Source organism: Rhopilema esculentum, chromosome 6 (genome assembly GCF_057945365.1).
Source record: "Rhopilema esculentum isolate cy_ngs chromosome 6, ASM5794536v1, whole genome shotgun sequence".
In the NCBI taxonomy this organism is placed as follows: domain Eukaryota; kingdom Metazoa; phylum Cnidaria; class Scyphozoa; order Rhizostomeae; family Rhizostomatidae; genus Rhopilema; species Rhopilema esculentum.
The window spans coordinates 200,540-227,179 of NC_142820.1; the positions used below are offsets into that span (position 1 = coordinate 200,540).

The window sequence follows — 26,640 nt, forward strand, 5'->3', positions numbered from 1 at the left end:
ATCAACATCGCTTTTCTTTTTGCTCATTATCCAAAGCTTCATACTCTGAGAAAGAAAAGTACTTTTCTGTATTACAATGTAACCTCACTGTTGCGTGCAATCTCGTGTTTGATGCTCTTAGGTTTTTCATTGAATAACAATGCCCTGTGTTTTTGCGCTTTTGTGAAAGGACAGTAAAAATTCGACTTTGAAGTCTAAAGTATAAAATCCAGGTCATGTCCTCTTTCATGTCATCTAGTCTTTTGAGCCTTTTATCTGTATTTTTGTGTATATGGGAAGGCTAGGATTACTTTAATCAAGACTTTGGAAATTTATAAATGATCTTGAAATGTTATTAAGGCTTCATTGAATGAAATTTAATTTTGTTTGATGTGTGACAGGGTACGCCTTTTCGGTGTCTCTTGGGCATTTATTTTTGGCATAGAGTGCACGATTGTTGAGTTTGTGTTTATTGTGCACAAGCAATGCAGAAGCAAGTATTACATTGTGTCTGTTAAATGGCCAAAGCAACAAACGTGCAAATGTGCATTGGCCTTGAGTATATAAACTTTATGTTGGCATAGTTTCTTCCTCACACGTTACATGACCACCTGAAGCTGGAATGTGGAAAGCAAAGGTTTTTCTTGTGACCCTGCCACCCAACCCATGTCTAAGCGTTTTCAGGTTTTTGCATTTATGTCAACTTTTTACTTCTTTTCCTCGTTCATTAATAAATGGACGAATGGCTTGCGACTTTTGCATGAACAAGATCTTGCTAGTCGGCGGAAGAAGGCCATTGTTTTTTCTTCTCAACCCCCTCAAAAACAGTTGGGGTTTTATTTATGACCGACTATGCGATTGGAGCACCGACAGCCCATAACTAAATGGTCCAAATGATGAGAGAACGCCACCTTCAGTCTTATGATTAATATTCTGAGAACCATCCTACCCTTATTTGCTAAAGGTTTTTGTTTTGGAAGCCTGGAACAAATATGAAACAAAAATGTCTAAACCAAAACCTAGGCATTTTTCAGCAAACAAAATTCCTGTGATCAAAATGGTGATTTCTGTGAACGTACCAGAAATGGTCATGCTTTCTCTGTGACAGAGTAACGGTAGTAGGAAATCCATTTAGATTTTCTGCTACCGGCCTTCAATCTCTTCTCTAAGCAGGGGGTTTCACTTTTAATGCTAAATACGGGGTGCCTTTGAAGACTGAAGCAACTTCTGATGTAAGCAGCCTGTATTTGGATCGTTGTATTGATAAAGAGCTTAATGTTCAGGCAGTGTATCAACATGCCTAGGTAAACTAATGGATGAGTGTAGAGAAATTCAAAGAAAACAATCGTCAAAGAAAATGATGATGTAAATGGTCCAAAGTTTACTTAGTATCAAATTAAATGAATCCAATGCAAACATTTACTTTCGAGCATTTAGCTGACTAATAACATTTGATTACGAAAAATTGCACAGCAGATTCAAATAGAGACACAAAGAAAAAGGCAACTTCAGCTAATAAGTCACCGTATTTGTGCAAAGAGCCAATGTAATCCTCAAATCGAGTATTAGCTACAACTTGGTATATATTGTTTTGTAAGCGCTGAGCAAGTTCTTTGCGAGAGTCTTTTGTGTCTTTTTATTTTTTATGGCGTTACTTTCTTACACATAATTTATTCGTTGACTCTAATGCTTTCACATTCGCTCTCATGCGAGGCAATTTCTTATTCGGCTGAGAATAAGTGTAAAGATGTTCATATGTTTTGAAAGCTATGTAAAAAGGAACTTTCGTGCCTGTCAAGGCCCCCTCCCCAAAAAAAACCAACTTCTAAGAAATGCAAATAATGGGGTCAAGACATCAAAAAGACTGTAAAACTTTTGAGCTGTAAAGATGGGCTATAAAACTTTTGATGGCAACTGTAACGTTACTGTAATTAAACGCGATTTCGTGATAAATATCCCTTACTCATGCACCTTAAAATCAATTCAAAGAAATACCTTCTTTGATGTCATGTCAGTACAGATACAAACACTTATCGTGTTTGCCAATATGAATTACAAAAATACAACAAAAATTATACTTTGCATATGAAGATAAGAATTAGAGCATAAAGCACTAAGAAAAAATTTACCAACAAGAAAACGTCATTTACTAGCAAGGAAACATTTGACGGGAACCTCAAGCAGGCTATACTTGAACCACTCTCGGGATCCTCGTGGCTTTATTTTCATAGAGAGGGCAGACGTAACTGTAATTATTATGAATAAGGTGTGTCTGGCCTGGGCGTGCTTTTAGAAAAAACGGGCTTGTTCCCAGCCTCCTGACTTTGAGTCAAATCCTTACTCGAAGTTTTTCCATTTTTACCAAGCCTTTCATTAACTCATGCGCATGAATTTTTGTCAATAGAAAAGGCCACTTGTGCATAATGACACTGCTTTTCGGAGACAGCTTGGTGTTTCGCAGCACGAAAAAGATATTGAGAAAATGTTCATTTTTATTTTGAGGTTTCGCCACTTCAGCATACAAATCAAGAATTTTCCATTTATGTGGGCTGCTAAGATATAATGAGGTACCTTTCCAGGTTATGGAAACTTAACACACAGCAGCAGCATGTCGAGAAGGCAAATGCTTTATTGGTTCCGTAACCACAGAATATGCAAGTCTCCAAAGACATTCGGGTAGATTTCCTCAGCGGACTTACAGATTGGAAGAGACATACTTGTCAGTTCTATGAAAAACGCCGACCACGGATGAGCAATGCAATTCAATAACTGATCGCACGGCAGACACCCTACCGTGCTTTTCTCCTTCCACTTAACCCATAATCCACTTCAACAGTGATTAAACCCACAAAACTCTACAAGTTTGGTCTCTTTTTTGGAAAAGTGTGTGCCAATATACGTAAAATTGAAGCGACCCGCTTGCGTGTGATTGTAAAAGCCTGTGCGAAACCAATGGCTAAAACAAAGGAAATTGTGTGCTTTTCGACTTAGCAAGATATCACACGTTAAATGTCTTTTATCAATAGCAACCACTTTTCGACTCAGAAGCCCTGTGAAGTTGAATCTGCTGTTAGAGAATCTTCCATGTGAAATTTGTCGCTTTTTCGGTGAATATTGATTTGGATGCCTGTAGAGAGATCGCTTTCAAGAGTATTAAATTTACAAGTGTTTTGTCATAGTATTTAAGTGACCATATCAAAGCCTGAAAGACTGCACTTGACACAGAGGCCTGAACCCGAGAGAGATTTCGTTTGTGTCTAAAATTATTCTTTAAGTATTTCTGTAGCAATATCATATCTAAAAGTTTCAAAGATACTTTGCCAGGTAAAAGAATAATTTTTCACATGAAAAGTAACCAAAAACGAAAATAATGTAATTGTCAGGTATCATCTTTTGCTCTAAATGGTAGCGATGCCATCATCTGACTGGATCATTCGTTTTGCTGCAAGTGAATTAAGCCATCAGATTTTCGTCCTGGAATAAGTAAACTTTTAACATGTTTTTGTTCTGTTTTGCGCAACGCATGCTACATAGATTCCTATTTCCTGCCGTCGTTGAAAAGACGATTTCATGAAATCTATTGAAAATTTGCTAATCGCGGTCGAGCCCATTTAACGGCTGTTGTTCTTTTTATACTGCAGCAGACATGAAAGAATTTATTTGAACTTATGCTTGTTTGACTGCCTGCTGTAAGCAAAGAAGCCATATGATTTTAGCGTTAGCACTGCGCATCTCTAAGCTTTGACACTTGTCAAACGACCTCAGGAACGGCAAAACTGGGTTTTCCGTTCAGCATTTTACCCATTTTGTCGGAAAACATCTAACATCTTAATAGAAATCACTCTAAGGTTTTCGTGTTACTCGCCGCATCTTGTTATTTATATACTGAATGAAATTTTTATTCTAATGCTGTATTGTAAACCGTAATACGCCGGTGTGATAACAAGGAGCTTGGGATGTTGACTTAGATGCGTTTGACTCTTTTGTTGCTTTCCATACTCCAAGATACGAGTCAGGAGAGAGACCGGACCTCGTAAGAAGGCCCTAATGAGGTGAAAGCCACATTTACAGAATCAGCACTGCTTAAGAATATCTTGAAAAATGTTTATATTTGACCAGTGAGGGCTGCTGCTTTCATGTCAGTATTGCTACAGTACAATCAACTACAAAACAGTGAGTCAAATTCAACGTTGTCATGTCACAAACAAGGCACATTTTGATTGCTACGTTACTTCTTATAACGTGCAACGGGCCAACTTCTGGAAATTGGATGTAAGTTTTGGAGTTTTCTGCTTTTAATTGTCTTTAGGTTTCTCAAATGAATCTCGTGCATTTACTTCTGCCCTTAGTCTATTTTGCAAGAAAATTCGAGACGCTATTGATTCTTTTTAAAAAGCATCACCGATTTCTTGGTTTTTCAGACTTCCTGCTACTCTTTTTATTTCACTTATAGTCATTGACACGTTAAACTTAGACAAAAATTTGCTTGTACTTCATGGAAAATGCACTTGGCAAACCTTTCAACTGTCTTAATGTCATTATAGTACTAGCGAACTTATAAAGAATTCCATATCTAGCATCTATCTAGACTCTTAAACCGCGCGAAGCTGTGTCGAGATGGAGTCAGTTGTCGTCTTTTCAACTCAATACAGATGCAGTTAATCGTGATATGCTCAAATGCAGGCGATTGAAGGAAAGTTTTGAAGTTAGCCTTTCTGATCAACGTGGTAAACAGGCTAGCAATTTGAAGTAAACATTACATACAAACTATTGAATTCTGGAATGATTAATTTTGGCAACAGAAAGGGATTGCGAAAGCATTCCTTATAAACTGAAATGAAAATAGACACACAGAGAATTTACAATAAAAGGAAACGTTGAAAAAATCCCACCAGAGAAAAGTTTAGAGAAAGGGAGAAATAAGTAAGTAGAGAGATGAGAATGAATATGAAGCTTATTAGAATTCGAATGTTTGCTAAACTAGTCTGGAATATCTGACAAAGGGGACATGGCCCCGAGTCAGAAATAAATAGAGTAACTTGAACTAGGAAAAAAATATGCATATCCTTTTTGAAACTAAAGAGATATCAGTAAAAATTCATTTCATTATCCTTTCATATTTGCAGCATGAAAACAAATGCCATTTCTAACGAAATTTACAGCTTTATCGGTGTGTCATAGAGTGCTTGATTCCTTATAAACAGAAATATACATGCTTTTGGTTTCCTTAACAAGATGCCAGTTCAAGATATTTCCTGCAGTGCTTGAATCTGTCTGTTCTTATTTTTGCCTCTAAATAACTACAGATTTTGCCGGTTAATGTTGCCTGTTATGACGTTATGTTAATTTGCTCTCAGTAAGCAATTAGATACAAATATATCTTCGGGTTGAGATGTGCTCATCTTTATTTTCAATGAAATTAGCGTTTCCTTTACGTTGCAAACAAAAAGCTTGAGTAACGTTTGGTCGAAGTAGATAGTGGCAATAAGCTCTACCAATTCATATTTTTGACAATCATGGTGCTATATTTTGAAAATTAACATTCAAAACAAACAAATTCTAATGCATTAATTGGATATTTGAAAGCCAATGTTTCATTCTTTTAACATATACAGCGAACCATCAAAAATGCAGATTTATGCTCAAGTGCATAATATCATTTTGTACTTATATTGTAATATCATAATATCATTCCCAATGTGTGATATCATGATCCCACTAACACGCTTAGTAAACAGCAATAAAATATTATGAATGTCAATGACACAACGGTGCATTCTAACAATCTCAAGTTGTTATATTAGTCTAATGTTTAAATGCAAAAAGATCTTGTGAGTTGCTTGCAGATTCGAAACAAAGATCAAGTAACCAACTTGATTCAAACAAATCACATGGTCCACTTGTAAATTTTCAAAAAGCTCTAACTCTGGTAGGTTCGAAGCTTTTCGTTCAGGTAAATATAGACACAGTTAATTTCTTATGTTGTATTTCTTTCTATCAAGTGAACTAAGAAATTCGTGCAAAAGATTGCCATATTATTCCATTATTTAGTAATGTTAAGGTGTTTTAGATTACCTAAAGCCAAAGTTGCAAGAATTTCCTCAGTTTATAGGAAGATTGTTTCGGTGTTGCAATTGTTTTCGTTATATTAACAAAGAAAAAGTGCAAAACGGCTTGTTGAGCAACGGTCCTGTCAAACGCAGAAGGGTGATAGGAGCAGAGCATTTTTTGGTGTTCCTCTGGGATATTTTTCAGATTTATTAAATCGAACATGCAATTAACCACGGCGATTTTGCCATTTTTCTTACTTAAAGTGACTTGGAGTATTGAATAATATTGAAACAGCCTCAGGGCTTAAAATTCGCACAAAATCGCTATTTCAAACCAATTACAAAAAAAATCTAGTTTCTTTTATGTATGTAGGAATTAGGATACATTTACTTAAATTCATATTATTACCATATCAGTCATTTGAGTTTGTAAATGATAAGCTACCAGAGAATCTATCGACATGTGTTTCGTATTTTTAAAGATAAACTTTTCAGTTTTCTTTTAATTTTAATCTCGCTATTTCTGTTAGAACACTACCCTCCATGTATTTTATTGATGCTTTAAAGATTATGATTTTACCAAAAGCTGCATTTAAATAGCATGTCTAGTTGAATTTGTCTTCAAGAACACCGCACGAGAACTTCAAGTCAAGCCCCTGTGATTTCAACGATAAAGTGGGTAGATAAAATCTCGCTAAGGACTTTGGCAGCCTTGTCAGGAAAAAGTTTCATTTTCGATCTTTTTAAAATAATTTATCTTCTTTCTTATAAGTGTTGGGTCTTCTTCTTTCTTGAAAATGTCATACTAATGAAGAATCTTGCCAACAAGCAGTTGGAAGAGAATGTCCAAAACTTAACCAAACTGTTTAGGGCTTAGTCTTACAATACAAATAACTAGTATGTTAACTTTCTACTTGCATTATTTATAGCCTTATACTTTCTGACCGCATATAGTTGTTAATATGATTTCAGCACAACTATCAGGCAAATCATATTGGCTGTTTCTCACGATACATCAATAAATCACGTCATCTTTAAAAAAGTAAGATGTTACTAGCACGAAAGGTATAATTTATCAATTATCAATTGATACGATGTATCGATTTATCATAGAAAAATTGAGCAAATGGTTATTGTTTTGTGAAATGAAATATAACGTAAGCATTTACTGAATAGAAAGTTGCGTCTTAAGATCTTTTTCTCCAATTTAAGTATGCTCACAGGAATGTTGATACTTCTGCAACAATAAAAGAAAACTTGCGATAAACCAGCATTTTATGAATTTATAATTTTTGAATTCATACTTAATGAATTTCATAATTTTTTTTAGATAATAAGTCAGATTTCAAATGAAAATAATTGATGGGAGAACTAATGACGCATCATGGGAGAACTTATGGGAGAACTTATGACGCTTACATCGCGCAAAATGAATTTTGATCTCTGAATTTTATAAGAAATGTTGGAGAGAGCATAAAGTAGTTGACAGTATTCTGGAAGAAATTATGATAAACTAATGACTACTACGGATGAACTATCAATAACAAAATTAGCTGATTGAGACAAAGCAAAAATGCATCTTAGTTTTTAGTAGATAAAACCTGTTGATTTTAATGTAACTGTAACACTTTACCCTTTCGGGCCTTACAATTCATGTTCAATAACTTTTGTCTCAAGCTGCAACAAGAATAAGATAAATGTGTTCTAAACAGGAGGATGTGTTGTTCACAAATTTAAGAAGTTTTTTCATAAAGATAGCGAGTGTAAGTACGGTCGTGTCAAGGAAAACACAAACTAGAAGATTATTGCAATCAAATGTCATTCTGTATATCGGATAAAAAGTATATAAATTATATGATAAAGCATAGAGATTATGTACTAAGCGTTTGCTGTGAATTGATTAAATATTTTAAAGAATGCGAAAGAATTCTCAGCCAAATTCTTCCCTAACCCACATGTAACGAATGAAGTCTTAATTTTTTTAATTATGGAGATCTCTTATTATTAATTATTGGAGATACTCTAAATTTTATTTTTCAGTAGTGATGCACCATTCAAGAGTTAGATACAGTGGCATATTTGTGATATACCACAGACTTTTTTCTATTCTTTGTTAAAAGCTTAAAGCTCCGATTTTTAAACATGGAAAATAGAGAGAAGATAAATTGTTTATGTTCAATTGGGTTGCTTTCACTGGTAGTTCCTTGTGATTTTGTGTTGGTAAGACGTTGAAAGATCTCTTAGGAGACTGATACAAATAACTTGTTTAAGTGGATCTTGGTAAATTTCCGATAAAACGAAAACTGGGCACTGAATAATGAGCGTAGTTTATAAAGACAAGTAAAAAGAATCATTTCTTGGTGTATCTTGAAAATCTCAGCCAGTTTCAAATTAAAAGCAACCATTATCTATTTTCTGGCTAGTTTTACTGTAATTTCAAGACGCTGTATGAATTGGCAGCCAGCAGTGGATTAATGTGAATGTATGATTTGAATTTCTATGGTTGGTTAAAAAGCTTTAAAGTAGCATGCAGCAAGTGACTGCATTAGAACCTTATTCTGTTACAAAATATTCTCTATTCCTAGCAGTGGCGTTAAGGAACAGTTCGGGGACCCTTGCACAATCATATTTTTTGCAAAATCCAGGGAAAATACTGATATCAGCTAGGAAAGTACTCTATACGATACAAAGATTGAAGGATCAATACGGAACAAAACAGTTTTAAGTAATAAAAATATACGAAAGATGTTAATTATCTAGAAACTGTTCAAAATCAATGAATATGATTATCCACGGGCTTTCATTTTGGCAACAGTGTCGATTAGCAAACTTTTAGTTTTCAAAGGAAAAAATTCACGGCCCGCGCCACAAGTTTCAGAGTGGAGGGGATAAAAAAATATTTAATGGATCGAACCTGAAGTTAGTCACTAAAACTCTTCGACATTTCGAGGCCAAATAAAAAGAAGGAGCGCCGGGGAATATGATGGAAAAAGGGGTGACTATTTCCGATGGAAAAGGAAAGAGGGTCCGGGGTTGCCCCCTCGGGAAGATTTTGGCCATCGCATCTTCCTGTTTGGCCCACAGCAAAATCAAATCATATTTTGCAGCACTTGACATCTGACAATTTAAAGTATCTTTCTCTCTTTTCATTCTTTTTTCTTTTTATGATAAATTCCTCTGGGTACAAATTCAGCGAACGTACTGTTCTACAATTGGCTCTGCAAAAATTTACTTACCAAATCTAAGAATTATATTCCACAAAACTTACAATAAAACGAGTGTAATAGATTAACAAATTATAAATTTCTCAGATGAAAAATCATGGATCAAAATCTTTTCAGAAATTGAAATTCGTCCTGTTGGATTTGAGATACCTTCAATTTTTTTTATCAGGATTTGTTGAATAAAGAAAGATGTTTATCTTATATTGAAATTAGCTAATTAATTTTTTTTCTGCTTGAATTGGCTTTTTGAAGATATTTCATCCAAATTATATACTTTTAGACTTAGACAAAGTAAATTTGGATAAATAATTATTGGTGTCTTCATGTAACATATCAACTTGGGAATATTTGTTCCTTAAATGACTGTTTATACCAACTAGTACAAACAAAACTTTACCGTGACAACCTTTAGGGAGCCCTTAGGAGTTGCGTCAGCCAGTAAATGTTGGTTAGAATAATATCAACTGACTTCAGATCATATAATACCTTGATATTGAATTGAGCGTAGCATCAATAACTGAATTTGAAACACAGATTTAGAAGTTTTGTGCTAGATTTTGTCAGGTACACTACGTTAATGCTTCAAGCACCAACACGCATTTGTTTATATCCTTGAAGCTTAATAGAATCACTAGCATGATATGAACATTTGGCATTAAAAATTGGGTTTTCAAAAATATTTAAAACAGAAGTGATCAAGCTAGGTTATATAGTTTTTGAGCAAAAATGAACCCAAAAAAGAATTTTCTGTAACTAACCTACCCAGTTAGTTATATTTAAAGATAAGCAAATTCTCGTTCAAGGAAAAGTATTTTTATGACTAGAGGTCAAAATTTGCTCAATCCAGTATGAATCCCACAGCAATCCATTCTTTCAGTACTTAACAGAAGAACATTCTTAAGAAACTTTCAGGACTGGACCGAATTCTTAGTTCCTTTTGAAGATTTTCGAGTGCAATTTACATCGATTAGAATTGCGCAAATTGCGATCTGAAAATGTAATTATGCGATTGTCACTTTTTGCTCAACAATTTTTTGAACCAAAAAGATCATCTTTAATTTTTGTCCAAAATTGAATAAAAGTTAGAAATTTCAATCGACAGTTATGAAAAAACGCTGAAACCACAGACAGGTATTATAACAAATTGTTGGATGGAAGAACGTTTTGCTAAGACATTCATATTTTGTGAAAATTTACCTTATTGCACTTCTATGAAATTATTTTCTTTCACTGAATCCATAATTTTGACGTACTCGAGTCTTGACTGCATGTAAAGGAAGGCTGCACAAAGTGTTCGTGGCGGTTGTGTTGCTGGAATGGTCAAATGATGCTTTCACAATAAATTTAAAGTTCCTTGCTCTTCGATCCACAGACTTGAAATATTCTTTTCCTCCTTGAAAAGCCTTGAAATTCATTTTCTAATTGCTACAGACTAACAAAAACTACAATGCACAAGAATTTACTTGCTTTTAGGCCAGATTTCTGACCAATTGAAGTGAGATTTTTTTTCTTACATTTTTGCATTAGCGCATTCATATGTTGTGTACCAGGGGTTTTCAAGGTGTTTCTTAAATGTGGTACATCATTCGGAGTCACATCTGCACATGGCCAGTGATTCTTGTGCAAAACGGAATTCCTTTTTGACTTGCCTTTAGAACTAGTGAGACATAGCATGACATTATCGTGCCAGGTAACTTTTTCAATTCTGCTGTTCTTATTTGCAATACATTCTAAAAAGGAATTATGCAACTTTGCACGCTTTGCCCTGTTAAATGCGAATCAATCTTCTTAAATTGGGTCTCTTCATTATATTTTAAAGGTATCTGAGTTTAACGTCTATCAACACAAATGGAATGATTGACTGCAATTCGGTGTCGAACCTCAATTCCTACCATCTTCAACTTTGTCGCAGTAGACCACGCGTCATCCGAATAGTCGGTCTTGGCATGCAGATAGCTGTCGACGAATGCCAGCGCCAGTTTCGACGGGAAAGGTGGAACTGTCCCTTGCTCACCAATGAAAAGTCAAGAAATGTATTTGGTCGTGTTCTCGATCGAGGTAATCCAATTTTCTTTGAAATTGTTAAACGGAATACCTAAAAGTATCTAGAAACGTGATCATTCCAATCCAACTGAAAAGTGATTTGAAATTTTGTTGCTAAACGAATTATTTCGTCAACTACAGCGTCACCTGAGCAGTTTGTTGCCATTACGATGAGACGAATAGCAACCCATAATCTTGGCCAAAATTGCTTCCCAGGTTCATCGAATGATCAAGACGGCATAGGTTTCATATCCATATAGCTACTCGCATTTCTGGCGCTTGTCAGAGGCAACTGTCACCAAGACGCAGTTTCAACACAATAGTTTTCAGCAAAAATTTTCAGTAATAACGAAAAAATGTGCCTAAAAGGTCACATAATGCATTTGGGGATGGCAAAACAATTTCTCAAGAAGATATGTAGCTTTTAGCGAATACTGTTAGGGTTTAGCGAAAAAAGAGTGTTGCAATACGATGCAGAGGTCACTTTGCACCGTCAGCGGTTTTTAGCAGCTAGGATTGGAATCGAATACGGCGCGACCAGTGTTACTACGCCATCAGATACTGCGTAGAGACGGAAGCAACACATGAAGTTCCATCAATTGTAACACTTACTATCGCTTAACCTTTGAAAAGATATTGCAAAAATGATTTACCGCTTCTCCAATCACCATGCTTAAACACACTTGTATAACAATAACTGATAAAGAGTGCGGTGTGTGAATAAGAAATAAAGTTTCCAATTAGCAAATATTTATTGCATCTTCTCTGAATAAAGGCGAAGACCAAGAACAATGCGGCAACGCTTTGAAGACAAGGCTAGATGAGCTCACAAAAGGAGAGCTTATTTAAGATTAATATGATGTACAAGACTTGCTCTGGTCGGCAGAATAAATCACTCTTTAGGATTATCCGCAGTTGACAAGGCTGCTAAAACCGGCAGGAACTAACGTATCTCCTGGTTTGTAACCAACAGATTCCCTTCTGTCTATCACCCTTCTTTCAAATATCACAACGGAATCATGTAACTTTTGACCAGACATTAACAAATAGCGCCGTTTGTCAGAGCAAAACCAGGTAAATCTACCCGGTGTCAAGATTTACGCAAACGGGAGCTGGTCTGTGCTGGAAGGCATCAAGCCGGTTGTCAAAAGGTGCTGCCTTTCATTGTTTTAAAAACTGTATATTTAAGACATCTAAGGTGGAAATGTGCCTTGTGAAAGAAATTGACAATTTATGGAATCATCTGCAAGTCTAACAAAGTAGCCTCCTCAAAGGAAGTTGTAGTTAACTACAACTAGCTGTTAAATGATGCTTTAATCAGACCGCGGTAATTTCTAATCCAATGCATTCAATAACATTTCAACAATATCTATGGCATCGTGCTGAACTCTTTCCTTTACTACCTACACGTCTTTTAACAGCTTTGCAATATTCCTCTCAATGTTCTTATTAAAGAGTGCCTTGTTGCCTTCTTGATGTTGACTGTTGCTCGTCTTCATCTCTCTCAGTCTCTCAGTCAAGATAATAAGTTTTGAAAAAGGTTATTATTCCATTATTTTTGTTGCTATGTATTGACTTTGTAGCTTAAGTTAAGTGAAGTTTATATGTTCTGAATTGTGAAAAAATAGACATGAACTTTAAAACCATAGGTTCACTTTCTGACTACTTATTTTCAAGAATATGATTTCCAGATTTAAGAGAGCTTTCCAGTATGTTTATTCCAAAAGGGAGGCTCCCTCAAGGCTTTAGAAAAAATCTATGAAATTCCATCTTGACGAAATGCTTACAAGTAAAATAGTACTGTACAAACATACAGGTGAATAGGGACATATACACCTTTGTGGTACAGGAACATCCAGGACCAGCAGTCATTAAAATTAAGCCAAGGCTCGGCTTCAACAAAAGTTTCTAAGTAGAGAATAATTGTTTTGAATAAAGTTTGAAATATACTTTTCAGAATGTTACAAAGTAGCGTTAGAAATATAAAAAATGTACGTGCAACTTATGTACGTGAAAGAATAACAGAAGATGCGTTGCTTGGATGGTCTTAAAGTGACAGGTTTTGAACCTTAAACCACATGCCAAACAGCCTTAAGGGTGATAGAATTTGTCGCCAAGAGGACAATTTTGTCCACTGAATATTGCAAAATAAAGTTGTTGCAGTAATTCTGCGATACGACCTACACAACATAAACAGGTTTGACCAAACTTTTGACAAGGTCAAGCCTATTCTCAAACTCGAATCAGTTCATTCCCAAAAAGATGGTTTATTGTATGTATTATTATGCTATAAGGGAACCAAAAGTTTTGTAAATAACAAAAAAAATATGTTATCCAGAATTATGAATAAGCCTTTTAGTCAGGTGAAAGGGATAGCCCCTCTAATTCTGATTATTTCTCTCAGAAATGTAGATTTTTGCATGAATTCTCTAGATGTGTTTAGATCTTAGTGTCAAAGTTCAATTGAAGTCAAAGTTTCATTGTTGCAAGAGGTTGAAAAATTTTATTCAGTGTAGATGAAATATCCTCCTAATTTTATTCTATCCTCCTAAAATTGTCCTTGTTTTCTGTTGTCAGCTTTTTCAGCATACCTATTCTGTGCAGTGCAAGCTGACCTGGCTAGCTTATGTACAAAAGGGTCTTTGATCATGATCTTAAAAAGACTTTATATTATTGCCATAGGAACTAAAGAGACGGCCTTTATTCACGCAATAACATCTGCAGGCGTAGCATTCTCTGTTACCCAATCATGCAGTCGAGGCATGTTTCCAGATTGCGATAAGTGTGACAAGTCAAAGAAAGGCCACGTCGACAAAAGTGGTGAATGGAAGTGGGGTGAGTGCAACGATAATGTAAATGAAGGATTAAAATTTGCAGAAGAATTTATTGATTCAACAGAAAAGTATGTTGATCGGATAAGACGAAGCAGAAAGAGACACTTGCGGCGCACAATGAACCTGCACAACAACAGAGCTGGTCGGTTGGTATGTAGCTCCCTACCACGTTCTTATCTCGTAAAATTTTCTTATCTAGCATAATTTGGTTTAAGTTTTCTTGGATGTTCCACAGCAATTGCACTTTTCATTCAACATCCGAATAAAGAGCTCCTCCAGCCAAAATTTACAATCTTCTTCTATGAGCTAATCTTAAAGAATTTAACCTTTTGATCTCTGTTTTTTGGTTTCAAATATTATGTATAGCTTTTGAATTAGAATTGCTTACGTTCACTAATGAATTGCATCGCGAGAAAATCAATTTTCAATTCGGTGACACTGTTACGGAACTATGACATCACGCTGTGTGTGCGTTGCAATTTCACCGAATCGAGTTGTGAGGCGATTACGAAATTTGTTGCGCTTTTAGAAAAGTCCGAACATCTTGATATTGCATAAGATTTTATCTTATCCCAGAATTATATAGCTAAATTGATGGAAAATACAAATATTTCTCAATTTTAGCAACTAGCTCTTTTTTATAGGAGATTTAGAAGCTAAGTATGAAAATAATTGTGATGGACGGACAAATAATCTTTTTGAAATTTCTTCTAATCGAATTTATTTTATAGAAATTTTTACCTATTTTATAATTGATAATCCTGGTTACTTTTAACTGTCCATTTGTTTTCGTGAAAAAATGTTTTGTCACACATACGGACAATCTCATTTCCCTCTGGTCTGTCCTTTCGTCAAAATAGTTTCATCCGGCACATGAAAAAAATAAATCATATCACCTTTTGCCTTTTAACTATCTCATTTCAATATAACAACCATGTTTATTGCATTTAATCAATACTCAATAACGTAGTTCAACTGAAATTCAACAATTTCACCTTCTCCGTCCGTTAAAAAAATGTTTTCAATCACACTTGGGTCCCTGTGTTTCACCCGCGTTTCATTTCCTGCTTGCATTTATAAGTGTATTGTGGTTTCATAAGAAATGCTTCTTTGAATGATTGAAACGTTTGAAATTATTACTTCAAGAGACAAAATTAACCTCAATAGACACATCAAAATGTTTTTATTATTGTTTAAGACTTTCATCATATTCCTTCATCAAAGACATGTTCACCACAAATTCGTGACGGACGGACAATCGCAATCTCCCTTAAAATGAAAAAAATCCATATTTCTGCTCGTATCATCAACATTTTCCAGTCCGTCCGTCACGTCCGTCAGTCATGGTGATCCATTGGTAATTTTGACCTTAAAAGTTCCAAATGTTGAGAAAAAAAATTGTTTAAATTGTTTGATGACGTTTCTTGTTAAATTGTTTGCTGGGGTTTACGCGTTAAAAATATTTCAAATTTATATCAAGTTCGTTGGCTTAGATAGAATATTTGAACGCGTGAAATTAGTCTTTTCAGTGTTTTCTATCCCGTCCGTCCGCCATGACAGCCATTTGTATCCTTCTGAGGCGATGTGCTTATCCCAGACGTGATTGCTTCAACTCATCTACACCTCCTTATGGGTTCTTTCATGACACAAAAGGAGACAACTCAGGAATCATTTTTTGAAACTGACTTTTGAAACCTTATGAATTGTCGTTTGTCCGTCCGTCACGGAAATTGTCTTTTTTGAAAAAGTCCATTTATCTTTGTTGGGTATTTTCTCAGAAAAAGTTAACTTTTAAACGTTGTTTCTTAAGCAACTTATTCAAATGACTACTCGCCTAAAGACTTAAGTTTTAAATCCTTTTATCATTGTAAAACAGGCGTTAATTGACTCAATGATGAGTGTTTGCGGCTGTACAGGAGTGAGTGGCTCGTGCGCAACGAGGGTGTGTCGCAGAATTATGCCACCGTTCAAAATTGTCGGCGAGCGTATGAAAATGCTCTACAATGATGCTATTAAAATGCCACTTAACAGAAGAGGAAGGAAGCAGATCCGTGAAGCAAAAAGCTCCAAGATTAAGCAACTACTCTATTTCGAGAAGTCTCCCAACTTTTGCTTCTTTGATGCAGCCAAAGGAGTGCTCGGTACAAGCGGTCGTGTTTGCAATATTACATCTACTGGAATGGATAACTGCAGCCTGCTCTGTTGTGGCCAAGGATACAATATACAAATCAGACGGAACGTCGAAAGATGCAATTGCAAGTTCAAATGGTGCTGTAAAGTTGACTGTAACACTTGCGAATCACTCGAAAAGGTGCATACTTGCAAATAAACATTTGAAACAATGCATGCAATTGCACATGGTAGCATCGATAGAGGGTAGATCGACCTTTACTGTAAAGTCTAGGCTAAAGTAATTGACCAAAATGCAGTACGACAGAGGCTTTAATAGACTAATTTAAAGCCTTTTAATTAGTTAATCGACAATCGATCAAAATCTAGATCGTATAATCCTTCAATTATTTAGAGTTTACAAACTCGCAGAAATTTAGAACGTAATTTGCAGTATAAGCAAACTTGATACAGTCCCGAGACCATTTTTATGATTTGAAAATACCTTTAAATGAAGGTAGAACGAAGACAAGAGTAGATGCAAGACAATTGAGAGCAGCCTGGCAAAGTTTTGCTTTTAGTTGTAATCATGAATTAAAGGTGCACGGATTAATCAAACTTTAATGGAATTTTTGCCTTGTTACCTGATTTCTCCTGAAAGAAATGTGATTTACCATCTGAAAAAACTTTCCTCCCCAACAACGAATCCCTTTGAACAACTCACAAAGGAGGCGAATAATTTATCTATTCTGCTGAATTTTGAATCTGAGAAGAGGTCAAGACAGGCCAAAAATCTTGCTACTGTGGAGAAACAGTGTAACTTTTTGGGTCAGTATTGAGACACAGACATTAAGAATAACCATTTACTGTCTAGTATAATCAAAGAAGTTGCTGGAAAAGCAAATAGGTTATGAAGCCTTGGCCCTACGATAATCATTTTTCAAAAATCACCATCTATTTTTTGCCCTTCACTAGAAAATGACATGACTTTTCAACCTTTTAAAATTCATCATAATAAACCATGCAAGTGGGAGGGGTGCCGGTAGAAAAGCACACAATATCTCAGAGAAAGGGACCGAATACCTTAAAGAGGGCAATGCTAAGGAGGGAATTTGCTTAAACGTTAGGGGAATTTTCTTCTGATGCCTTCCCCCCTCTTTTGTCAGGAATAGGCCTCTGTGGCAGACATCAAATGAAGTTGTTGGTCAGACTGTGGCAGGTAATGCACTAAACAGGGAGGTTGGGCGTAGCTTTTTTCGATAAATTTCTTATTGCAGTTGCAACAGAGAAATGCATCCTAAATGAAAAAGTTTTTCAAATGCTGTTTCTAACATCAGCAAAGCAGTGAAAGACTAGCAAGGAATTGCGTCTGCAAAGGAAGTTTAGGTATATCAAATCACACATCAGGGTGAACTCGTATTTATTACACCATTTTGTAGCAAATTTTAGTTTAGAAGTAAATTCCCTTGTAAAAAACCACTATTATGCATTCTGTTTTTCTTATAATTATTTTGCTACGAAATGCTTCCGATAAGAAAAATCGATGGATAAAGTGTAAATGACGTTTTTCAACTGCCCAACTCAATATCTGCAAGTTGAAAGGGTCAGTTGGATTTGCTTTAAGCTCAAGGCTAACATGATTAAATGGTTTCGATGATATCATTGATTTTTGAACCAAAATTAGCAATAGGCTATTGCAAGTACGGCACTAACAAAGGCCAGACATGGAATGGGTCAGCAATCTGAGTAAACGTAATGGACAGTCTTTTATGGCAGTCGTACGAGCGATGTTTCTTTGTGTCGTAAGGGCAGCTTGAAAGGATTTCGAATCTACGAAAAAATATTTCACATTATATTTCACCCTTGAAATTTAAATGTTTATCAGAATAAGTTGTTGAAAATGTTTTGTAGCATTGCGTTCCAGCTCAATACTCAGAAAGCGTATAAACTGGTTTCTGATCAACGTTTGTTCTGAATGAAGTTCAAATAAGCAAAATGTTTTTACTAAATTTGGAAAAGGATTTGGAACTATGAATTTGGAACTATAAAACGATGTTTCTTTTCCTTTTAAATTGATATATCTTAGTTTATTTCCGATAAGTATTTGTTCTTAACATTAACAACTGGATTTTTTTCAATGAAAGAAAGTAGGTTTGAACACAAATATGACTAAACGCCAAGACAACACAGTTATGGCTGTGTAGTTTCTATCAAATATTTGAAAAAAGAACAGAAATTATTCTATAATTTTCCAAAACATTGTAATACGTTCTGGTATCATTAGCAGGGCCGCATATTAGAGCATGAGGAAATTGAAATTTCATGATTTATGTAACTACAAAAAATTCAATCAACGAGTTGAACAAAAATATTTTTTACTAAGTAAATGGAAATTAGAATTTTTGCTCCATTTTTTAATGATTGGTATCCGTCCATAATGATAACAGGACGTCGTGATTTTCTGGCTACCCGAGGCGGTATTATGGTTGCCACAGCAGAGTGAGAGAGTTTTCGAATATGAGCGATTCCAGTTTGCTGTAAAATGCACGATTTTTGGTAATGTGATCTATGCAACTTAATTGGATGGATTTTATTCAGATCGGGACAAAATCTCTCACATCCTGTTGTTGGGCCAAAGTCTTGATATCGGAACTTATCGGACGGCTTTGAGTTGTGAATAAAAAAGTTGTCTATTAACTGAATTTTCATTACGTCTTGGCCCAACATAACTAAGAATGGGCAAGGCACATGCTGCAATAGCGAAAACCTCGTAGGGGAGGGACAGTACAGTAGGTTCTTGTGCTTCAGCTTTTTGTGCTTCTTGAATGAACATTTTAAAATCTGCTTCAATGTTTTTCGACCATATCACTTTATTTTTCACTTTATCTGTCAGTAGATTAGACGATTTCAGTTCATCCTCACTTGTTGGTGCGAAGATTTTGAATATATTCTTTCTCTTGGCCATTTTTCTATAAAACATTGGTAATTTTCTTTCATAATTAAAATAATGTCTCTTATAACGTCCACGTTTCCGATGTTTTCTAATAACAAGGTGTTGTTTTTTAGTACTTGAAGCATTGTATAATCTATGATTTGTTTATATTGATTTTCATGTAGCGGGAGGACGTGATTGCAAAAACCATTCATAAAACAGGTTGTAATGTAAGAGGTTGTATGTTGTAAAAAGTTTTGGCAAAGACACTTGATAATTTTACATTGCTTGATATATGTAATAGGTTGTGAAGAGCATCCCTTTCTTCTTTTATGAAATTAGGGTGCCATGTCAGCTCGTATAAGATGGATACATCATGATCAATTATTTAAGCTTGCACACGTTAAGGTTGTGTTACGGTTGCGTTTAGGTGGGCAGCGTAACCAAACTGAACCATCAACCGGATGTGGGTTCCAGTTCCCAGCATGCTTATCGTAATACTTTTTCTGTCTAGATCTACTGGATAATAGGTTCTGTTGAGCTGAATGCCTAATAGACTGCAGAGACTGACGAACTGACTGTGAATACTCAGACTGTCTACATTGATTCTTTAAGGGAATTTGCAAGTCCAACTCAAGAGTTGTATGAGCTTGACGACCAAAGACTAACTCATAGGGACTAAACCCAGTAGACTCATGTGCTTGTGTTAGACGCATGAACAACAAAACTTACCCAGCAAAAGAGGACAAAATATCCTGCATAGTTCGATTATGGCGCTCGACAAGTCCATCACATTGAGGATGGTAAGCAGTAGTTCTAGACTTGTGTGTCCCAATTAACATAGAAATTTCCTGCATCAAATGGCTCTCGAAGTTGCGCCCTTGATCGGAGTGGATGATGGTGGGTGGACCAAAACGACTAAAAACATGTTCAGCTAAAATGTCAGCAACTGTATGAGCTTACTGATATTTTGTAGGGAAAACTTCACACCACTTCGTGAAGTGGTCCATGACAACAAGTAAGTGTTTGTTACCCCGGCTGGTTTCAGGTATAGGATCCATATAGTCCATTGCCCAGAAAACAAAAGGCTGATTGACTGTGACGTGTTGGAGGGGGGCAGTGTTTGAATCTAATTTGTTTCTGGCACAAATTTGGCAACATCATGGGCCAGAAAAAGCGATGTTTTGTGCGCAAAATGGTTCGCTTAATACCTAAATAGCCCGAGAAAGGGCTGCTGTGTATGCCTTGCAAAACAGATTGAATCAAAGCAGATGGAACAACAAAAGAATACTCTGGTAAAAGCCTCTCAGCAGTTCAAATTGACAAGAAGGCCATTAAAAAGGTGCAAGGAATCCCAACAATGCCAAAAAGCTTTTAATATAGGGTCATGAGACCAAGCAAATAGGGGTGGCTTAGGCATGTCTGCAGATTTGAGGCCAATGCTGAGCTTCTTAAAGATGAAAGCCTGGGGTTAAAGTTGTGGTACAGTTTTGGATAGGTTTTGTTGGCGTGTTAACACCCTGATTGCAACTAGATGAGACCAAACGTGAAAGTGCATCAGTATTTCCATTTTCAGAGTCTGGCCAATGGCGTAGCTCATAAGAACATTCCTGTAGGTCCATTATCCATCTGGCAATACGGCCTTTTGGCTCAATAGAGTGCAGCCAACGAAGAGCACTATGGTCTGTAACCACAGTAAGTTTGTTGCCTAATAAAAAGGGGCAAAAATGATCAGTGACAAATTTTATTGCTAATGCTTCCTTTTCAGTAGCAGAATATTTCTGTTCACGGTCTGATAATGATCTACTGGCATAAGAAAGAACATGTTCAATACCTGAATTATCAAGCTGAGTTAAAACAGCTCCAACACCAATATCGGATGCATCAGTTTGGAGTATAAATTGTTGGTCAAGCTGGGGATAAGCTAAGATAGGAACATTACATAAGTGGTATTTTAATGAATTAAATGCATCCTGTTGTTTTTGAGTCCACAAAAACTTAGCTCCTTTCTTGGTAAAGGCCACAAGTGGTGCGGATACTGTGGCAAACTTTGAAATAAAGCGACGGTAATACCCAGAAAGACCCAGAAATGAGCGAACCTGCTCAATATTCTGGGGGTTAGGGAGTTTAGAAACAGCTTCAATCTTTTTGGGATCAGTGTGAATACCCTTAGGAGAGACTACATGACCATGAAAAAGAACACTTGCAGCACCAAAATGACATTTGCTGGCTTTTACGCGTAAATTATGGGAGCGAAACCTTGTTAAAACACTTGCCAGGCGGTTACAGTGTTGCTTCAAGTTAGAAGAAGGAACAATGACATCATCGAAATAACCAAGGCATGTATCATATATGAGCCCACAATTTATATAGCATGTTGAAATGTAGCACAACCACCAGAAATACCAAAGGGAAGGCGGCGAAATTCCCATAAGCCATCAGGGGTGATAAATGCTGTCTTTTCCCTATCCTGGGGGTCACCACTGATTTGCCAATACCTTGATCGCAAATCTAGAGTGCTAAATAAGCAATAACCTAGGAGTGCATCAAGTAAAACATTTACCCTAGGAAGTGGGTGTGCATCCTTTTTCGTGACACTATTCAACTTGCAATAATCTATGCAAAAACGATAAGTTCCATCCTTTTTTACAAGAACAATAGGGAGGCCCAAAGGCTATTACTTGATTGAATGACGCCTTGTTCTAACATGTCTCTAACCTGGGCCTTAGTTTCTTCTATGTATGCATAAGGGAGTATGCGTGGATATTGCCGAATTGGAGAAGCATTACCTGTGCCAATTCAATGTTGGAGAACATCTGTGTGACCTAGGCTCTCTTCAAAAGCATCAGAAAATTCAAATAAGGTTTTAAAAATAGTCTGACGGTCTCTTTCACTGAGGTCTGGGCTTGAAGCATTTTCAAGTTGTACGCGAATGCTTCTATCAGAATTTATAGTCCTGGAAAAATTAACAACAACAGGCCTGCAAGAATTAGTAAATTTAGGGACTTGAACGAGAGGGGAAAATTCGCTCACCATTTGACCAGCCTGTAAGTCAACATCAACATTAAAAGTATTCATGAGACAGACTGCAATGTTTCTAGACTTAACCTGACACACAGTATGTGCTGGCAAAACATGAGTTGGTAGATTCGAACTGTCTGAAAGGGGTGAAATCATGCCTAACTGCTCTTTCCTACCCTGTGGAATCTTGCAATATACTAAAACTTCAGAGCGATCTGGAATACAAAAACTTTTAGAAAGGGTGACAGGAACCCTTTGTAATGACTTCAGCATTGCTACCTCACTCCGTTCAGACATCAAATCAGGAGAGGGTTGGGCTTGGTAAGAGAATAATGGGGTGGAACTATGACTGCCTTCTAGGATATACGTTCCATTATCCTTATAAGAAAGCTGGAGCCCATTGGAGGTTAAGATATCCCAGCCCAGAAGACATTGCATTGACTTAAACAGGCTGTTGGAGACAAGAAAGCTACCCAGATTTGAAAAGCAGGGGCGGCGTCACGGGGTGGACTGGGGTGAACATGTCCACCCCACTTTTTTTAGGATCTATTTTCCAACTCTTCCAAAACTGGATTCATAAACTGGGTGTTAATTTTCTTCTTTCAGATCGGAACTTTTTTAATGGTCAATAGTGAGAAACTAAAATGAAGGTGATTTATAAGACAGAGAATTATCGTGCTAAAAAGTTGGTTCTTAGAGTGTGGTCTTTGTCTTCCTTCCTTGTTAAAGGTTTTTGGCAATAATTAACTTAAAAACTTGTACCCAAACCTTTTTTAAGATGTAAAGGTAGTATAGTTGCAGCCCCACCTGTTACACCTGCATCACCTTTTAGCCTCAATGTCCTAGTTCAAATTAGCATCGATCGAGATATGGCAGATAGGATAAACAAAGAAAGCCTCGTTAATAAGTTTAAAACCATTGCTGGCTAAAACTACCACTCTGAAATTATCTCATATGTTATCAGCTTTTATGTATGCAAACCTTTGCTTATGAAATTTAACTCTTCTATTTAGGGTTTCAAAAAATTTCAAACTTGGTTATCAACAACGAGCGCGATTTCTCGTACGGTGTTGCACCGGTTTCTCACCCAGACCCCTTTATCAGCTCCACCCCTTCATTGTCCACCTCACTATTTGGGGGCTGGCGCTGCCCCTGCAATTTGGTTCACCGGATCACAGTTACTTTTAACATAAGTAGAAGATAACGAAGAGCAACCAATTTTGTAAAAGATGTTAAGATGCCAACATGAGTGGCCTTGACTATCGGCAAGGAAAGAGTTTCGTACTAAAGGAATCTCCTGGAAATCAAGGAATGGAAAGACTTGAAGATGAAACTGAGTACAATGCAGACATTGAGAATGGTCTGAACAAAAACAATGATTTCTTGAATAATGATGTCTTTCACCTGATGACTCCGAAGCTAACGATAACTAGAGTGGTTGGGAGGTTTCTGATTTTACGTCGTGGGATGGCTCGTGTGGCGAATGGCTACCATTGAAAGGTAAGGCATTTGAACAATTGTTATCTTCTTAACTTGGTCCTTTTAATCTTCAAAACATGCCCATTAAGCGAGAACCTCACAGTTCTATGCGAAACATATAAGTAGAAAGTTGAATTGTTACCCCCTGGAAATGACGTCAACAATCAACAAAACCTTGTTTTTTCTAACAAAAATACACATTCATAAAATCAATAAAAGTTCAGTCAACATGCATGACGAAAATAAGCCCCTCAATATATACATTTTTGTTTGCGATGAATGTTTGCCTGAAAATATCTCAAGACTAAAATACTGATGACGTCATTATTTACTACCCCCCTACACTGGCAAAAAATTTAAAAGACATAATGTAAGTCGTATGTTCTAAAATTTAAAGCTATTCGGTTTTGTGATGGATTTTTCGCCTAAAAATATCGTTAAACAACCATACTGATGACGTCATAATTTACTAGTCCCCTGGGAACTTACAAAAACTGTTTCAAAGTCTAAAAGTACTCTTTACATGCTAAATAATCAAAATTAATGTAAAGATTTATAGCATCTGTTTAAAACTGTTGCTGTTGAGCAGGCCAATAAGCAGCCAACAATTCAGCAACTCGAAGAAATTCTTGCTTATTATTTTTTTATTTCTGATATATTGGAAAACGAATTTAAATGTTTGAATAAAAATTTGACATGAATCCACTTACATGGGTTGCGTACGGGGAACAGGAAATGAATAACTACCAACCTATTTTATTGGCGTCTCGAAGGCGAGAGTGTTTGAGAAAAATAATGCGGAAAGACGTAGGCCATCTGAACCCAAATCAGAAGTCGGGTGTCTTCAAATGCTGTTCTGATTGGTTTATTTTACAAGGCGAAAAATTTCGCAGCGAAAAAGTAGGAATGCACCAAAATTTCGCTGCGAATTCGCTAATCTCTACTTCTACGCATATTTTTCGCGCATTCGCGGCGAAAAATTCGCTTCGCACGAAAAAATTCGTCTCACATGAAAAGCAAACTTCGCAGCAGGGTAAATAAACAGAACGACCGATGACATGAAAAACCAGGGTGCACTCCATGTACTTAGGCCCAAAGACTTTTGGCGTACCTAAACAAATGCCCCAGTGGACCTTCGGCGTACAGTTGACACGGAATGCACCCTTGATTGAAACTCCCGCAGTGTTGCTTGCTTTAGCTGGGCACATTACCTTTAAAATCACGTACCCTCTATTTCTACAAAATCAAAAAAACTGTTTAACATTTAATGGGGTTAAGCTCTGGAACTCCTTGCCAACTGAACTTGAGAATATCCGCAACAAAAATCCCTTTAAAAATGATGAAAATATTTCTTCTGCAGAACTTCTAAGCCACTAGAATTTGTTCAACATTTCTGAAATCTCTCCCTAGCCAGTGAAATTTACCAGCCTACCGCCTTTATATTTTTTCTCTATACTTTTTCTTTTTCTTCTTGTACTTTTTTAAATTTTTTACACTTACTGATATAAATAACTTCAAACTGGAATGGAAATTACAATCTTGTGTTTAAAAACGTCATTAGGACATATGACTCGATAGCTCCTCACGAGTTTTTTCATGTGTCCTTCAGCAAAACAAAACTTATTTATTATTTGTATTTAATTAACTAAATTTTTGAAATTGCTAATTCTTGTATTTCAACTTTGCTTGTTTGGAATTAATATTTGTTCTTGCTGATAAAAGATTTTTGAGTTTGAGTTTGAGTTTAATCACATTAATAAAAAAATCTAATTAATCGCAAAGTATAACATTAATCACAAAAGTTACTTAAAACAAAGATTAGAATCCTTGCCCACTTTTATCCGCATATGTTATTGAAAAATTTGAAATTTAGAATTTCCCTTTCACACTTTTCGAATCTCTTTATTAACACGTTGGAAAATCTGCAAACAGACGCTCGAGAACAACAAGTTTTTATAAGTACCCTTCAATGGAGCAAAAAAATAGTGGTCTCGTTATGATGCCGGGGTCAGTAAAACAACCATTGTTGTTTTTGTTGCCCAAATGCCACTGGAGTTGATTTGACCGAAAACCACGCCTGATAGCAATCATTTTTCACCCGTTTCTACAGGGGCGGATCCAGACAGTTCCAGACTTCGTAGTTGCAACTGTTACATTTATGGGAAATGATTTAAGTCAGAATATTGTAATTTCCACAGATAAAGTTGATAATTAAGTTCCATATTTCTGGAACTTGTAATTTTTTATATCGGTGAAAGTTTCAGGAATGACATTTTAATTTCCCAAGAGCTACAAAACTTGCGAGAGCAGAGAACAGAGCACATGCATTTGTCTTAATGTATTTCACAAGGTGTTCAACCACTGTTCACTTTTTTTTTAATTTGCATCCATGTTGCTAATTCTATTGTTCAGGAAAGATAGCTTTTTTGATGCATATTCAATTTCTTATGACAAAAGTAGCAGCCTACAGAACAACATGCATTTGCCTTAATGTATTTTACAAGGTGTTCAACAACTGCTCACTGTTTTTCATTCAAGACAAGGCTATTTGCTTCCATGTTGCTAATGCTAATGTTCAGGAAAGATAGCTCTTTTGATGCATATTCAATTTCTTATGACGAAAGTTGACATGCACATGTATTTGTTCTAATGTCTCATTCAAAGTGATCAACAACTTTTCAATGTTTTTCACTTCAGGCTACTGTCACCAGCCTATAATACTGATTTAATATTTTGCTTATGCTGTTGTTCAGAAAAGATATCTCTGTTCTTAGTTGTTAATGGTATTAAACTTTTGCACCTCTTCCGTTTGCAAATCTGCAACGGTCAGATCTTTTTGGGATCCACCCCTTTGCTGAGCTGCTAATTTTTTTTTTCAATTTCATATAGTATGTTGCAAAATCGTTGATGACGTTTATTGAGCATAAAGTTATTTAAAAGCACTTTTGAATATATGATACAGTATCTAA

The 26,640-nt window shown here is 36.1% G+C and overlaps 1 protein-coding gene across 1 annotated transcript; it reads left to right on the forward strand.

Moving 5' to 3' along the window:
• Positions 1 to 3,867: 3,867 nt before the first annotated feature.
• Positions 3,868 to 17,733, forward strand: LOC135686726 (protein Wnt-7b). The gene is made up of 4 exons (XM_065203025.2): positions 3,868 to 4,251; positions 11,073 to 11,311; positions 13,979 to 14,280; positions 16,007 to 17,733. Exons 1-4 carry the CDS (start codon positions 4,175 to 4,177, stop codon positions 16,457 to 16,459), a joined length of 1,071 nt encoding a protein of 356 aa, XP_065059097.1. The 5' UTR covers positions 3,868 to 4,174; the 3' UTR covers positions 16,460 to 17,733.
• Positions 17,734 to 26,640: the final 8,907 nt, after the last annotated feature.